Genomic DNA, 18,764 nt, shown 5'->3' on the forward strand with positions numbered 1-18,764 from the left:
AGTTTGGAGGCCAAACATTTGGACTGGTGAAGTCGTAGAAATTTTCAGACAACCATTTTTGACTTTTCCCAGAGGTGTGGCAAGGGGCCGAATCCTGCTGCCATACATACGGCCTACCATTGCCTACCCTTGTTATCCAGGGCTTGACTACAGTTAGCAACTCCACGAACAAAGCCCGAATTCCAATGCCAGGGTTCTTCAACACCTGTTCCTGCAGATTTGCGAGGAATTCTGCTGTACGAACGCAATCAGATCGTCTGCTAGGGATCTTTCTTCTTGCTACATCCTCGTAGTCACCATTGCAAGTCTCTAGTTCATGCCTGATTGCTTTTACTGTATTCAGGGAGCATTGGGCAGCAGTCGTAATATCCTTATTTTGATGGCGGGCACGAATCATCATGATACAAGTTATTCACTTCCATGATTCAGGTGGGTTCCAGCTATCCATCCTTTCTGACATCTTGTATATGAATGAAGAAGGGTCCAAACTTTTAAATGAAGAGAAGTGTGTGTTAATACATGTAACTTACGGAAAAATATAATTAATTATAAATATGTCAAATTTATCCCAAACACCCTGTATGTATATATATATATATATTTTTTTTTTTTTTAAAAAAAAACAAAACAATGTGATTATAGGAATAGTTTCCTAAAGTATGCTAGATACTAAGTGCTGAAGATGTGCCATCCAAATTCTTGGAATTTTTATGCCACCATTATTGTTGAGATTAGGGTGGTTAATAAGAATTTCACAGGTTTCTTTAAATTTTCTTTCATACCAGGTTTTTGTATGATATAAAGCAGGTACTTTTCCAATCAATTTGGTGTAGGGTGTTGAGAGCATGATTTGAGAGGCCTGCTTCACCAAAATTGTTATATTTAATATCTCTTTTGTGTTCTTTTTTTACGTATAGGGATTGTACGTCCAGTTTCACCAATATAAGGAAACTTACAGGTGCAGCAGATGCAATAAAATCCAGGATATGCCAATGGGAGGAGAGGATCCTTAGAGGAGTTCAAGACGTTTTTTAATTTTATAAGTGGTTAGTGGCATTGTGATTATAATGGTGTAGAATTCTATTGATTTTCTGATAACCCTTTAATGTATGGGATGGCTATGGTTTTACTGTAATCTATATTCTTTTTTGATGAAGTTTTATGAAGAACTTTATTAATAGTATTTTTGTTATATCCGTTATTTATAAATGTATTGCTAATAATTTTTAATTATTGTTTAAGAGCTTGTTGATTAGAGTAAATTGTTATAGCTCTGTTTTTAAGGGTGTTAATGACTCCAAATTTTTGCGATGGGTGGTGATATGAGTTAGCATGTATATATTGGCCAGTATGTGTCGGTTTGTGGTAAACGTGAAGGATAGACTTCCTGAGGGAAGACGTGTGGCCAGTGTATCCAGGAATGGGGAGTTCTGATTTTCAATTTCAATAGTAAATTGTATGCATTCATGTTGTTTGTTCAGGTGGCTAAGGAATGTGTTTAATGTTTGTCTACCATGTGGCCAGATAACGAAAACATTGTCAATGTATCTAAGCCACACTTTAGGTTTTAGAGTAAAGGAATCAAGAGCACTTTGCTCAAAAGCTTCCATATAAAAGTCAGCAATTGGTGGGGATAGTGGTGAGCCCATGGCCATATCTTCTTTCTGTAGGTAAAATTTATTTTGTCACACGAAGTAACCGGAACGTAGTACGTGGACAAAGAGTGTCATGATGTCGGGTGGAAATTTGTTATGTAAAAGAAGAATTGTGTCACTGATTGGGACATTTGTGAAAAGGGCAGAAACGTCAAAACTAACTAATAGATCATCTTTGCCGAGTGTTATGTTTCTAATTTTGTTTATAAAGTGTTGTGTGTTCTTTAGTCCAGCTTGTTTCTCTGTGTACATTGTGTATGCTCCAGAGGATGACCTTGATATGAAGGTAGAAACGTCGAGTGTTGATTTTAGTTTATATTAAACTAAAGTTTTACTCTATAACACGGTAGGTAGTTGTCTCCATAATTTTTCAAAATGTATTCTGATCACCATGTAAGCATGAAAGGAGGGTGAGAAGTGACTTTTTCTTTTGCCTTAAGGGTAGTTGGACCATGGAAGTCATTGCCTGATAAAGGGGTGAAATGGGTTTAAGAAGTGGTATAATAGACTTTGTGTTGGGCCTCCTGCAATAAGTCTCATGACACCATGGATGTCTGGAATAATAATAGTATCATTGAGAAGGTCCCCAATATTGCAAGAAATCCAAAACAGCATTCTTGAATGGTTTGCAATGAATTTTTGGGCTCTTTACAGGAAGTCCACTCTAGGAATATTGCTATACCTTAAGCTTACTATTCATTGAGTTTAAAGAGAAGAGTGACAGTCACTATAGTAATAGTGACTTTACGCACTATACTCTCTAGAAATGTATTCATGTCAAAATATCTACACATTTATATAACATCAAGACTGATATTATTTTTACACAATCCCACAATCCCATTTGAAATACAAGTGAAAAAAATCTGTCCTAACATATATGGAGCAACTTCGTGTGGCTCCACTCATGAAAAGTTTTTGTAAACCTATAGTATATTTGCATCATGGGTAGGATAAGAATATTTTTTCTATTAATTTTCTTTCTTTTTTTTTGTATTTTTTAAATTTATTTTTTGTATAGTCTTGAAACACTGCTTTAGAGAGGCTGAAAATTTAACTTTTTAAAGAACCACTTCAGGTCTCCAATATGCAGGGTGGTGGTCTAAAAATGACCACAAACATCAGAGCCAACAGGTGATGGATTTTAATCCTGCCATGGGCAGGATTCATATCCATAACCTGTTGGTTGAAGAGCAAATACACTAACCACACATCCAAAAGAGTCAGCCAAACTTGTAAGCATCTTTCTCATTATTGGCTTAATATTTAGTGATTAATAATTACTGGTTGGCCAAGAAGACTGAAGATTCAAATCCCATCATGAGCATGTATGTTTGTGATTGTCTGTGAAAATACCTAGTGGTGTGGATGATGGTAGTTGTGGTTCACTGTAGTTGATGAATTAAGTGGTGGAGAAGGAAAGTTTTAGAGTAGGTGTCCTCCCTCAATGAGTCTTTGAACTCCTTGGAGGTGTCACGTAATAATAATAATAATAATAATAATATTATAACAAGAAACTTCATATACAGCTCACCCAAATATCGATCTCGGGCCCAACATATTTCTTTCCTTCAAATACTTCAGGTGCTGCATAAGGTGGACTACCACACCACGTCATAAGCTTGTCATCAGAAGAATAGAAGTTACTGAAGCCAAAATCTGAAATCAGAATAAAATGTTTAATTTAGAAAGAATACTTAAAAGAAAGAATGATAAAACATGAATGAAAAATTTGTACCGGGATACTATCCTACAGCTAACTGTAAAACTACAAGTAGCTGATGGACATACCTGCAATTTTTATGTTCATATTTGCATCCAGAAGTAAGTTTTCTGCCTGCAAATAACAGCAAATATCAGTATTGCATTTCTATTTTAAATGTATTATTATAAACTTAAGCTCTTATTATAAATTCTTATTATAAACTTTATTCCTAAGTTCATACTTGAAAAATCTGACTTTATAAAGAAGAGAATTAAGGTTAAGCCAGATAAGATGATCCTTCATATTATGCAAATTATACAAAATCAAACAAAGTAAACATTACTAAATAAAATACTATAGTTCCTTCAGAAAGCATCTGCCTATGAGAATATTTATATAATATAGAGAATTATTATGTTTAAAAGACAAGGATCTGTGCATCATATGTAAATGAGATTACAATAGAGGATGATTTCTGCAATGTAAAGCAGTCCTACTATACATTTACACAGTAAGCATGTACATGATATTTCCCTCGCTAAGTAATGGCTGGTAGAGTAACTGAACTGCTGAAAAAGAATTTTGTGAAGGCATAGTGAGATGCAAAAGTTCTCACACTGGTTAAGCAAATATACAAAATCAAACAAAGTAAACATTACTAAATAATGTTTTAGTAATGTTTACTTTGAAATTTAGAAATGCTTTAAGGTATCATAAAACTAAAGCTGTACTTAGCTATATTGTTAATCATATTTTGGTAATATGTCTATTTGTGTTTAATACTACTATTGTGTTAGAACCTATCAATTTCACAGATCATACAGCATATAAGTAGATTTAGAAACAGTGTGCAGACTCATGAAACACTCAAAACAACATCTGGTATGCATGTTTGTGTCATGCTATGTTTTGGTAGATTTCAATATTATCAGTACTGCTGCTGACATGTAAGGAGCCTTTGTGCAAAAAAGTATTTTTTGCAGCTCCCTTGATAATTTTTGTCCCCCTTGATAAAAATGTACAAAAAGTTTTTAACAAATGTAAATGTTAAAATAAATTCATAAAAAAAAAAAATAAAAAAAAAAATAAATATATATAATATATATGTATATATATATTACTTACCATTCATGAAAATGAGAGACTATACTTTCACAAATATTGCACAGCAGAGAGCTACAATCACGATCAATGCATATACAGTAATGAAATCCTTCACACACACACACACACACACACACACACACACACACACACACACACACACACACACACACACACACACACACACACACACACACACACACACACACCCATTGTAGATGTTATGGCAAACATTCTAGTATTTCAATAATCGAATATTGTGTTCAGATGATTACAAAGCTTTAACTTAGAGAACTAGTAGAAAGACAGAAGGGTTCATTTGTATCTGCATAGAAAAAGACAGTTCGGGATGTACTTGTTAAACTAAACTTCCTGGAACTGCAACAATATGCTCACTGGAAGATATCAGCAGAGCTGATGGTTTCAAATGAATTGATATACAGCACTTGTTTCAGAAGATGTGAAATCTGACATAAGCGAATACATGTGGATGGTGTTCAGAATGGAGAATTGATTTTTAAAACTTAATTTTGCACCTCCCTTTTATGGTGCCTTTGTGCAGAACATAACTTTCACACCTGCTTGCAGTGGCCCTGATTATTATTATTATTGTTGTTGTTGTTATCATTATTATTATTATTTTATTCACAGAATTGATACACAGTCAAAATAAGATATCACTTAAACAACAGTTTGACTGGTGATACAGAGCAATTCAGATTCTACCCAAGAATCTAAGAATAGTCTGTCAGGTAGCGTCGTAAAATATGGACTGTTCCAAGTAATGCTGTTTTTTGTATATCATATGGGGTCACTTTGATGATGTTTAATTGCTGTAAATAGTTGGATAGCTTCTTTGAAATTGCACCAAGTGCACCAATAACATGAGATGACTTTGGTATGTTTAAGCCACAGCATACCAACTTCGATTGCCAGATCTCGATATTTAGTAATTTTCTCCACTTCTTTGTTGTTAACGTTGTTATCACTGTATACTGTAATATCAATAATCCAAACCTGTCGATGTGTGATAATTGTCATGTCAGGTCTATTGTGTTCCAAATGCTAATCCATTTGTATTTATTCTGAAGTTCCCAGAGAATACTGTCTCTATTTTATGCTGCCACCAGTTATCAGAAGTAAGAAAGCCATATTTTTTGAATACATGCCAATGAATTATTTTGGCCACTTGATTATTATTATTATTATTATTATTATACACCCTCCATGGAGTCAGCAGACATCATGGGGGGTTCATTCAACTGACAACATATTTATCATACCGAATCTTAAAATCCTTAACACTCCTTACATTAACAACACATTCTGGTAATGATTTCCATTCACTGACAATTCTCCATGTAAAAAATCTACTCCTCACACCCCCTCTTCACCACACTTTTACATAACTTCCAGGGATGGCCTCTGATTTTTCCCCTCTTGTCTTCTACTCTTTTTATAATACCATCTAGATTAATCTGATAAAATCCTCTCACTAACTTAAATGTCTCTATCACACATCACCTCTTTTCCTCTTATCCAGCAAATTCTGCAATCCATATTTCTCATCTCTGGATCCTCTCCAATGTTTCCACATAATTCAAGTGTGGTCTAACCAGTGCTTTATACAGTGGCACAACTGCTTCCTTATGCCTATATGTTAGAAGACTTCTCATCACAGCAGCACTACGATGTGCAGCCTTTTTCAATATGCCTTCTAAGTATCAGTATACTGTCGACTCACTCTCAAATCTTGCCACTTCCTGCAGTACAGCACTGTCAATATAGCACACGGCCTTATATTTCTGCACTCCAAAATGCAACAACTTGTACTTACTGAAACTACAAATACCACTCCTTTGTCCTAGTCAAAAGTCTATTTGAATCTTCCTAAAGGGAATTACAATCAGCAGTACTACTTATAATTCTCCCCAATTTTGCAACATCAGCAAACAACTGAAGATCCCCAGTCCGCCCACAAGATATATCATTTACAAAAAAGTTAAACAGTACAGTAGGGGTCCAAGAACCGAACCCTGGGGCATGCCACTGGTTACCCTCCTTTTTTTTTTTTTTGTGGCACTGTTCCATCATACACGACTTGCTGGTATCGTTCAGAGAGCCAATCTCCAATATACTATTTATTCCCATCCTCTGCAGCTTGTAACAACTTATCATGTGGTAATCTATCAAACACTTTTGCAAAGTCCAAGAATACTGTATATGATTCTCCCTTATTTAACACACTCATTACCCTATCATAAAATGCAAGTAAACTGCCAAAACAGGACCTACCCTTTAAAAATAAATTCTGACCTTAATAAAGAATGCTACATTCATCAATCCAATCCTGTATTCTATTCCTAACCAATCTCTACAATACCTTGACTACAACTGTAGTTATACAGACTGGTCTATAACTGGAAACCTCTGTCCTAGAACCATGCTGGAAGTTTATTTTCCACTTGGTTAGCTATAATAAATTTAGTTTAATCCTTTACTCAAGTGTAGGCAAACAAAGCCTGCACCTGAAGTATCTTCAGGACTGAGACAACTCGTAGTAAAGATGAATCAAGCTCTCATCACTCCTTGTCTCAGTATCCCCATAATGCAAAGCACATCTCCTTGCAGACATGTATAATGCTATGCACCAAGGGAAGGGCCACCAACCAGACTGGTTTCGACCACTATTGAGGTCTTGTCAGTGGGAGCCAGACACAGAAGTGGCGACACTAAGGCAGAAACAATGGAGAGGTCATATTTACCTACACGAGTTGCCAAAAGGTGTACCACCCCATTATTAATTTACTCTGAATTTAGACAAAGATGCTGGAAGTTTATTTTCCACTTGGTTAGACTATAATAAATTTAGTTTAACAAACAAGTGTAGGCAAACAAAGTCTGCACCTGAAGTATCTTCAGGACTGAAGCAACTCGTAGTAAAGGTGGACCAAGCTCTCAACGCTCCTTGTCTCAGTATCACCCATAATGCAAAGCACATCTCCTTGCAGACATGTACAATGCTATGCACCAAGGGAAGGGGGGTTGGCTTTTGCCTGTCTCTGAGTGGGGCCGCTGCTGAGATTGTGACTTTCTCTAAATCCAAACTTTGTTTGCCTACACTTGGGTAAAGAATTAAAAAAAATTTATTATGTCCTAGAACCATGCATGTGGAGTGGTACTATTTTGCCTTCTTTCCACTCCTTAGGAACCCTACCAGCTGCAAGACTTTCATTAAATAACCAAGTCAAGGGTGCACATTCCTTAAGAATACGTAGTGATACGAGGTGGTATCAAAAAGTTTCGGGGATTAGCTCTGTTTATGAGAAATTACTTTATTTATCTACGTTTACACACTATCACCTTCAAAATAGTCCCCTTGCATATCAGTACAGCGCTCCCAGCGTTCTTGCCACTTCTGGAATGTGTCCTGGAAGTCTTCTTGTCTTCTTTTCGAAGCATGTCAAGCACCTTCTGCAATTCGCACTGGATCTCCACAATAGTGTCAAAACGGTGATCTTTGAGCTAGATCTTTATCTTCGGGAAGAGGGCGAAATCTCCAGGAGCCAATTCTGGCAAGTAGGGTGGGTGAGGAAGTGAGATCATGTTGCTTCTGGCGAGAAACTCACATGTGAGGCGAGCTCGGTGACAGGGTGCATTGTCGTCGTGGAGCATCCAGTTTTTCGCGCACCACAGATCTGGTCGCTTTTGCCGAATGTCCTCCTCAGATGCCTTAAAACCTGGCAGTAGAACTCGCTATTGACGGTCCATTGGCCTCGCTATTGGCCCCTGAGGAAGAATTCTCAATGCAAAATGCCACGAATATCGAAAATGACGATGAGCATGCACTTGGTCGAGCTGCGGACCTGCCTCACCTTTTTCGGTTGTGGAGACTATGGGCTCTTCCACTGTGAAGACTGTTGCTTTGTCTAAAGGGTCATGCCCATACACCCAAGTTTTGTCACCAGTAATGATCCTCGAATTTCACATTTGCTCTTTGTTCTAACTTGCTGTCCATGATGAAATCGCAGATGTGGTAATGCAGGTGGTCAGAATAGCATCAGTTGCACAGCTCCCGATGTACACAGGATGATGTCTTTTGGCACATTGACTTATGAAGGTAAGTGCTCCCTGTGACTGCGCATGCATCTTTTGGCGTGTTAAACCTAGTCTCAAAACTTTTTGATACCACCTCGTATGTCATCCATTCCCACAGCCTTATTTCAAATTTAACTCAACCAACATGATATGGTGATAAAGTGCTCATTCAATAATTCTGCTATATCCTTTGCAACTTATATTCTTCTGCCATGACTATCCACTAGTGTCAACCCGCCATAATTGTTTTTTCTCTTGCTTGTCATACAGCGGAAAAATTCCCTTGAGTTAACCTTGGCCTGACCAGCCAATTTCCTCTCATGCTTCATCTTTTCTTTCTTTATCATGCTCGTCACCTTCTTGCACTTTATAACTCTTCATAGATCTGATCATCACCAACTATCTTGTACCTCCTCCATATTATTATTATTATTATTATTATTATTTTTCAGGCCTCCATGGAGCCAAAAGACTCATCGTAGGAGGTTCTTCCTAAGAACATAAAGTCTGTCGAGACTCATCGAGGGGAGGTCCCCCCCCCAAGAAACACAGTCTATCATACCACTCTTTAAACTCATTGACCGTTCTCGCTCCCACCACTCCATCAGGCAATGCATTCCACGGTTCAACCACCCTCCATGCAAAGAAACCACTCCTTACCCTCTTGCTCACAGTTTCCTTTCGTAACTTCCAGGGATGGCCTCTTGTCATCACTCCTTCCTGCTGTTCAACCAAGCATTTTCTTTTCCAACACAGCTTGATTACATTGTTCATCAATTTTGCTCCTACTCTATTTACTCTTGTTATTAACATCAGATCTCCATGTAGTTAAAAGACTTGTTATGGAAGGTCCATACTCTCATGGAAAAAGATATTTGAATCTGTGACTTACCATTCACATTTCTGCACTCACCACACTTTCAGGCCAGTGTATTGCACTGGCCTGAAAGTGTGGTGAGTGCACTTTCAGGCCAGTATATTGCACTCACCATGTAAAGAACCTTTCCCTCACTAACTTGTCCACACCTTCCTTATACAGCTTCCAGGAATGGTCCCCCTTGCCTCCCTTTACTCTATGAAAAATCTGTTTCACATTAATCTGGTAACCACCTTTCACCAACTTATATGTCTCGATCATATCCTCTCTCTTTCTATTCATAATCTCTGTAAGCTGTGCTCCCTCAATCTGTTCTCATATTCTACATTCCAAAGATCTGAACTGACTTAGTGAACCTTCTCTGGACCCCCCCCCCCTCTCTAACATATCTTTTATTATTATTATTATTGTTGTTGTTGTTCCGGGAAACTCCAAGGAGTTGACAGACTCATCGAGGGAGGCCCTAACATCATGTCTGGAACAACTATTCAACATTCACACAGTATCTATCATATCTTGCCTTGAACTCATTCACGGTCGTAGCACCCACAACAGACTCTGGAAGCTTATTCCACTCATTCACCACTCTCCAAGTAAAAAACCCAGCTCTAACACCCTTGTCAACCATGCTCTTGCCCAGCTTCCATGCATGGCCCCTAGTCCTCCCACCACCAGTCATATTTTCAAACATATCTTCTGGATCAATCTTATAAAAACCGTTCAGTAATTTGAATGTCTCAATCATATCACCCCCTCCTTCGCCTATCGTCCAATTTCTGCAACCCACAAATCCTCAACCTATTCTCATAAGGTTCATTCCACAGACCTGCTATCATCTTGGTCACTCGTCTCTGGACCCTCTCCACTTCCTCCCCATCACGAAGAAACCCTGGTGCCCATAACTGGGCACAGAAGTCCAGATGGGGTCTTATCAAGGCTCGATACAGAGGAACAACAACAACTTGTTTGTCTCTGCATGTTAAAGTATTTTTCAGAAGCCAAGTGATTTGATGAGCTGATTTAGTCACTTATGCAATGTGCTCCCTAAACTTCAATTCCCTATCCACCAACACTCCCAAATCCCTGGCCTCATCAATCTCCTGGAGTACAGTTCCACCAATGCGATATACTGCTGCTCTTCTTTTCACCCCAAAGTTCATAACCTTACGCTTTGCCACATTAAATTGACATCCATTTTTCCTAGCCCAGTCCTCCAAATTATCCAAATCATCCTGTAAAATTTTGACATCCTGTGCACTCACAATTGCTCTACCCAACTTTGCATAATCAGCAAACAAGTGAACACCTCCTCTCAGATCCTTTCCTATACGTTAATGAACAAATTGAAAAGTAGTGGTCCAAGAACAGAGCCCTGCGGCACTCCACTAGTGACAAGACGTCTTTTTGACTCCACTCCTGAATAAACCACTCTCTGGTATCTCTCCTTCAACCACCCTCCTATCCATCTTACCAACCCTATCTTCATCCTAATATATCATCATCCACACCAGGAGACCAAATCTGTGCACAGTACTGCAACCTAATCAAGGCCTTATACATAACCTCTTTGCTTCTGCATTTCAAGGTTCTTATGTTCTTACAATTTTAACAATGTGACCTTAAACTTCAAGTCTCTGTCCACTATCACTCCCAGATGTCTCATCTCTTCCACCTCCTTCAATTTTTTCCATTAATTGTATATTCTGCTTCCCAACTTTGCTTACCAAATTTCAAGATCTTACACTTTGTAACATTATAAAGATTCCACTCACTCACTCGGTCTCGCATACATCAACTGAGATCACCCTGTAAGGCCACAACATCTATTCTACTCCTCATAGTTCTTTCTAACTTTGCATCAAGTAGACAGCAGCATATCTATTGTTAAGCCTATCCCAATATCATTAACATACAAGCTAAACAATAATGGCCCAAAAATTGACCCCCATGGTACTCTACTAATAACTGTCCTCTTTTGAGACACCTCTCCAATCCCATCTATTTCAATTTAGTTACAAGCTTGTTGTGTGGCAATCTATCAGAGACACTTTGAAAAATCCAAATATATACTACTTTATATGCATTCTCCTTTATCCTGCGAATTCCTAATGTTGGAGTAGTATATAAGCAGATTGTCAAAACATGACTTCTCCCCTAACAAACACATGCTGATCATCATAGAGAATATAGCTGTTATTAAACCTATTCTGAATCCTAGTCCTCACCATCCTTTCTAACACCTTAACAACTTCAGAACAGACTGGCTTATAAATTGCAGCTCAGTCTTATGCTACCCTCTCTCCTTTGTGATATGGAAGAATGTTCGGTTATGCATTCTTTTTATTTATTGTGGTCTTCCATGGAGTCAAAACACACACACACACACACACACACACACACACACACACACATACATACATACATACACTAGAATATGTAGAATAGGGTTATCATGATGAAAAATTACTGCAAATTAAGATGCTCCTGAGACCACTAGTCCACATAAAGATGAAATTTGTGTTGACCTTTCACTGGAATATAATAAATTTAGTTTAATCCTTTATCCAAGTGTGAGCAAACAAAGTTTATGCCTGAAAATATCTTCAGAACTGGGGTGAGTCCTGCAGATATTTTCAGGTGCAAACTTTGTTTGCTCACACTTGGATAAAGGATTAAACTAAATTTATTATAGTCTAACCAAGTGAAAAATAAACTTTCAGTGGAATAGTGTAAACTTTTCAATCAGCAACATTATACTGCAGATTGAAAAACATTTCTGAAGAGTAAACCATAAAGATATGACCTCTTCCAGTTATATTGTGAATTTGGGAAAAAACTTGTTGCTTACTTCAGTGGGGTAAAAGATAACTGGAAGCAATATAATACATGATCAAGAGCAATTTTGAAGGTGACAGCAAGTATTAGGAAGTAAGTTTGTCCCATGTTTCATTCATTTGTCCCTGTTTCATTTAATTTCTAAAGTCAGAGGTTCTGCATTATCCAATGTGCTTCTTGTCACGGCCATACTTATGCATAGGTGCATGAGGCTCTAGCTGGGGGGGGGGGGGATTAGGGCCAATTTAAGAGTCCCAAACAATGAGGAGGGGGGGGGGGAGTCCTGGCTCTCTAGCTTCTTAGGCCCTGCCAGCATTGGGAGAAGCTAGAGAGCCAGGACATTGCTGTAACATATAGATGTTACAGCAATGTGTAACATCTATATGTTACACATTGCTGTTAATAAAGGTGATGGTTTGCTATACTGCTGCATACATACTGTTTTCCCCCCCCCCAAAAAAAAGGCCCACTCTTAAAAATAAAAAGTGCATAGCTATATAAATTTGTAAAGGACATCAGAAACCTAGCTAGACTACTGATTCTTGTTTCTTGCAAATCAAGAATCAGTAGTCTAGCTAGGTTTCTGATGTCCTTTACAAATTTATATAGCTATGCACTTTTTATTTTTTTTTTTAAGAGTGGGCCTTTTTTTTTTGGGGGGGGGGGGGGGGGAAACAGTATGTATGCAGCAGTATAGCAAACCATCACCTTTATTAACAGCAATGTGTAACATATAGATGCAGTACACATAGAATTTGTAATATTCAGTAATTTTTTGTTCCCTAGTACGCAAATATGCTTAGTTATTTAATTATTATAATCATTATTATTATTATTCAGGCCTCCATGGAGTCAAAAGACTGATCGTGGGAGGTCCTTCCTAAGAAACACAAAGACTATCAAGACTCATCGAGGGGAGGTCCCCCCCCTCTAAGAAACACAAAGTCTATCATACCACTCCTTGAACTCATTGACTGTTGTCGCTCTCACCACTCCATCAGGCAATGCATCCCATGTTTCACCCACCCTCCATGCAAAGAAACCACCCCTCACCCTCTTGCTCACGGTTTCCTTTCATAACTTCTAGGGATGGCCTCTTGTCATCACTCCTTCCCGCTGTTCAACCAAGCAAAAGAACTCCCCCAGTGTCAACCCTGTAACCACCTCTCAACAGTTTAAAAGTCTCAATCATGTCACCTCTCCTTCTATCCACCAAATTCTGCAGTCCACATTCCCTCAGCCGATCCTCATAACTAACATGGTACAGTCCTGAAACCATCTATGTTATCTGCATTTGTACCCTTTCCACAGTTAACTTATCCCCTTCAAATCCTGGAGACAAAATCTGAGAACAATAGTCCAAGTGTGGTCTGATCAGAGACTTATACAATGGAATGATAACCCTTTTATCTCTGCAGGTCAGTGTCCTTCTCATTATTGCAGCAATCCTCTGTGTTACCTTCACCACCTTTGCAATATATCCCCTAAATTTCAGGTTTCTATCAATCATCAACGCCAGATCTCATGTCTCCCCTACTTCCTCCAGCATAACTCCTCCCATAGAATGTGCAGTGTCCCATCGATGTTTCCCAAACCTCAAGACCTTACATTTTGCTGCATTAAACTGACCCCCATTCATTTGCCCATCTATCTAGCTTATTCAAATCCTCTTGCAGGGCTGCTGCATCTGCACTATTACTAATAATCCTTCCCAGCTTTGCATCATCCGCAAACAACTGAATATCCCATTGCAATCCACTGACAATGTTATTGATATAAAGGTTAAACAATATAGGTCCCAGTACTGAGCCCTGTGGGACCCCACTTGTTACCCTCTGCTTCCTTGAAACTGCCCCACCATACACAACTCTCTGATACCTATCTGACAGCCAATCCTGAATCCAGTTGACCAATCTGACATCCAGACCCATGTGCTGCAACTTAAATATCAGCTTATCATGTGGCACCCTGTCAAATGCCTTCGCTAAGTCTAAGAAAATGGCAGTATATGCCTTTTCCTGATCTAATGCTCTTGTAACTTTATCATAAAAGACTAGGATATTGCTAAAACAAGAGCGCCCCATTCACAAATTCATGTTGACTCTCACAGATAACATTACCCTCATCTGCCCAATGCTGTATACAGTCCTTCACTACTTTCTCCAAGATCTTACTTACTACTGATGACACAGAAACTGGCCTATAATTAGACACTTCCAGTCTGCTACCACCCTCATGCAATGGCACTATCTTACCTTCCTTCCATTCCCTGGGCAGCTTTCCCGCAGCCAGACTATCATTGAAAAGCCAGGTCAAAGGCACTGTCAGTTCCCTAGCACATTCTCTCAAAACTCGTGATGAAATACCATCCAGCTTTACTGACATCCAGAGTACTCAGTATTTGAAACCTCGAACCTGCACAATCTCTCTAGTATTAAAACTGACTACTCCACGATGAAATACCCCAATAAAGTGTTCATTGAACAATTCCACTATGTTCTCTGCATCAGTCACTCTATTTCCATTTTTATCCCACAATATCATTCTTCCACAGTCATTTCTCCTCCTACTGGTGGCATATCTAAAAAATTCCCTAGGATTTTCTTTGGATCTTAGGGCCAATCTCCTCTCATATTCCAGTTTCGCTTCCCTTACCACACTAGTCACTCTTCTGGCCAGTGTCTTATATTCCTCATGCATCTCTTCACCTGTCTCCTTATATCTCTTCCATAGCCTCTTTTTCGCATGCAATTCCTGTTTAATATTGTTTGTCATCCACTTTACTCCAAATTGCGTCCTCTTCTTCACTCGTGGTATACAACATACCATTGCTGATAACAAATATTCTTTCACAATTTCCCACGCACTAGTGATATCCCGGCCTTCCAATTCCTCCCTCCATGAAACTTCCTGAAGTTGACGTCTAAGACTATTATAATCACCTGCCTTATAATTCCACATAAGTTCCCATCTCTTTGATACTCCTGCATGTCTATTCATTTTCCAAGTCAACACCATATGGTCACTCTCTCCAACTGGTGGGAGAGACGTCAACTCAGTTATTATCAACTCTTCTGATGCTATAACCAAATCCAAAACTTTTGAACCTCTTGTTCCCTCTGTTACATGTTGCCTAAGACATTTTTCCCTCAAGAATTCTAGAAATTCCATTCCCCTATTGCTACATGCATCTTCCTCTCTCCAATTTATACTACTGTAGTTAAAATCTCCCATAACAATCATTCTTCTTGCACTTGCCAAACTTAGCTGTCTAAACATCTCCTGGTCCCCATCCTCTGTTGCTCCTAGCAACACCCCACTAAATATCCTGTCTTGCCTACCTCTACCTCACACCATACGCTCTCAAAATCATTTGTCTCACTTCCTTCCAAATTCTCCACTCTTAGAGGACATAGGTCATCACTTATCATAAGCAGTACTCCACCACCACGCTTTCCCCTCCTATCCTGATGAAAAATGCTATACCCAGCGACTTCTATTCCTGTTATTATATCCCCTTCTGTCAACCACGTCTCAGTGATCGCAATAATTTTTGGCCAGGCTGATGCTATCTGCGCCACCAATTCCTCTCCCTTATTCCGGATACTCCTGGCATTAGTATAAAGCATATAAATGCCGTTGTTTCTATACCCATCATTATCCCTTCTAGACTCCACTGGGCTCAGTGTTACCTGACATTGTCTCCCTTCTCCCAAGTATCCATTCCCACAAGAGGCCACCCCTGCTATCATCTTCCCTGGGACACACTGACTCGTTCAGAACAGCAATCTCTCCAGATGCCTATGTCCTTCCTCATTCAAATGTAAACGGTCTCTCGCATACAATTCCTCTCTTTCCTCAAACGCAATCCAAGCATCCACATATACCAGTCCTCTCTTGTCACACATTCTTGCTATTATGCCATTCAATATCACCGCTCTTCTGCTCAGCTCATCATTATCATACCTAGGCAACACGCACACTATTTTTCCTCTCTCTGTCTTCTTCCGTACAGTCTCAAGCAAAAATCTCATATCTCTCGCTGCCCGACTTACATTACCACTCAAGTCATTCGTTCCTACCATCACAATCATCTCATCCACCCTTTCACCTCTCTTAATTACCATAGCCACCCTTTTTATTGTTCCTCCTGGCAAACACTCCTCACACATCCTATCTTGAACACCACGGATCATTGAGTCGCCATACATTATATCTCTTACCATTCCCTCGCTCCTATTGTTTCCATTCTCTCCTCTTCTAGCCCTCCCATACATCTCTCTCATTCCCTCTCTCCTACTGTTTCCATTTTCTCCACTTCTAGCACTTCAATATCCTTCTCTCATTCTGTCTCTCCTACCACTGTTTCCATTCTCTCGTCTTCTAGCATTCCCATACCTCTCTCTCATTCCATCTCTCCTAGCGTTTCCATTCTCTCCTCTTCTAGCACTTCCATATCTCTCTCTCTCATTCCGTCTCTTCTACTGTTTCCATCCTCTCGTCTGCTAGCATTCCCATACCTCTCTCTCTCATTCCCTCTCTTCTACTGTTTCCATTCTCTCCTCTTCTAGCACCCTCATACCTCTCACTCATACTCCCTAAATTCTCTCTCTCTCCTACTCTGATTTGCCTTGCATTTATCTCTTCCATTCTCCTAATCTTATCTTTCATACTTCTGCTCTCTTTCACAAGACATTCTACCTCCTCTTTCAACTCATCTATCTCCCTCTGCAGGTCAGTCACTCTTAATCTAAATTCACTCTCCCAAACAAAACCATCTCCTAAACTTTCACAGTCACTCACACCTTCCACACTATCAACTATTATTTTCTCATTCTCTCCTATCACACTACTTGTCTTCTTACATTCATTCCCCGTTCCTGGAGCAACAAAGCCGGATATCGATATATCTAATGTACTTATTTCCTCCAACTGCCTGCATTTTGTGCACATACGCTCTCCACTCTCTTTAACAAGCCACATATGTAATTCCCGAGACACATACATGCCGCAAGTACTGCATGCCACAAAGTCCCTTATGATATTGCTAATAATTGAGTTCTTAAATGGCGGAGGACTTGGCGTTACGCCACTTGCGACTGCTGCTGAATCCACCATCATTCCTTACTGCCGAGTAGCGTAATCTTTAATAATTATTCAATTAATAAATAAGAGGAAAAAAAGTACAAACATCAGAACATTTAAGTACTAAATATAATTAAATAAAATGAAATATAACTAAATACAGTAACTTAGCTTCGTTTTGTCTTCCACTGTTACGCGTTCGATTCCGACGGTACCAAAATATAATATATCGCAACAGCAACTAACTTCCAAAAAACAACCACTGAAGTACACTCGTATTCAGAGAAACAATTTAGCACTCAAAAACGTAGAAAAACGGGGAAAAAAGCAGACTATTCACCGATTAAAAATCACTTTCTTCTGCACAGCTCAAATTGACCGCCACGTGCTACGGCGATGCTCTCCTACCGGATAATAAGAATGATGTCAGAACTGAGGAACATTGGTTATGAGGGTTAGAGGGATGCATAATCTGCAGAGTCTGGTGGAAGGGAGATGAAGAGATCATATGATGGGATATTGTGTGAAGATTGACTGGGGATCTTCAAATGTTTGATGATGCAAAGTTTATAGAATTATCAGGAGTATTGCTGATCTTAATTCTTTACAGAAAGATTTCAATATACTTAGCTTGGACAAATGAATGGGGATGTAGTTTTAATATCAATAAAAGCAAGGTGCTGCAATCAGGGGAGTAGCAATATAAGACTACATGAAATATTGGTGGAGCTGTGCATCAGAAGGTGGATGAGATTTGAGATCTTGGAGTAATGGTAGAGAGTGGACTAAAGTTCCAAGAGCACACTGCAAGTGTTACGAAGACTGAACATAATATTGCTCGTATGATAAGAAGTACATTGACACATAAGGAAAATCACTTCATCTCACAATCCCAAGGATGGCCAAGTCCTCTCCCCATTTTAACACCTGAAAAATCTCCCCAGTGTCAATCCAATAAATACCCCTCAACAGCTCAAATATCCCATTGTATGATCTCTTCATCTCCCTTTCACCAGACTCTGCAGATTATGCATCCCTCTAACCCTCATAACCAATGTTCCTCAGTTCTGACATCATTCTTATTATCCATCATCTCTCCCCTTTCTGGAATTAATTCACCTCCTCCAAATCTCAGTCACTAGATCCAAGCACAATACAATGTACCAGTTATATATTTGGTTTAATCCTTTATCCAAGTATAAGCAAACAAAGTTTGCACCTGAAGTGGAGCAACTCATGGCAACTGGGGCAACTGGAGCAACTCATGGCAAAGGCGGTATAATTTACTGAGGCAACTCATGGCAAAGGCAGTATAATTTCTCATCACTTGCCTTACTATCCCATAATGCAAAGCACATCTCCTTGCGGACATGTATAATGCTATGCATTAACAGAAGGGTCACTA

The 18,764-nt window shown here is 39.0% G+C and overlaps 1 protein-coding gene across 2 annotated transcripts in view; it reads right to left on the bottom strand.

Moving 5' to 3' along the window:
• Positions 1 to 18,764, bottom strand: part of LOC150109293 (serine/threonine-protein kinase SIK2-like) — a 279,608-nt gene that overhangs the window by 128,665 nt on the left and 132,179 nt on the right. The window contains exons 5-6 of one of the 2 annotated variants that reach the window (XM_090407035.1): positions 3,447 to 3,492; positions 3,190 to 3,314 (exon numbers count right to left, since the gene is read on the bottom strand). In XM_090407035.1, coding sequence (XP_090263161.1) covers positions 3,190 to 3,314; positions 3,447 to 3,492 — 171 coding nt within the window. The remainder of the gene's footprint in view (positions 1 to 3,189; positions 3,315 to 3,446; positions 3,493 to 18,764) is intronic. The other variant, XM_090407043.1, reaches the window with a different exon arrangement.

This window comes from Typopeltis vanoorti, chromosome 2 (genome assembly GCF_054136105.1).
Source record: "Typopeltis vanoorti isolate ZY-2024b chromosome 2, IOZ_Tvanoo_1.0, whole genome shotgun sequence".
NCBI classification, from domain to species: Eukaryota; Metazoa; Arthropoda; class Arachnida; order Uropygi; family Thelyphonidae; genus Typopeltis; species Typopeltis vanoorti.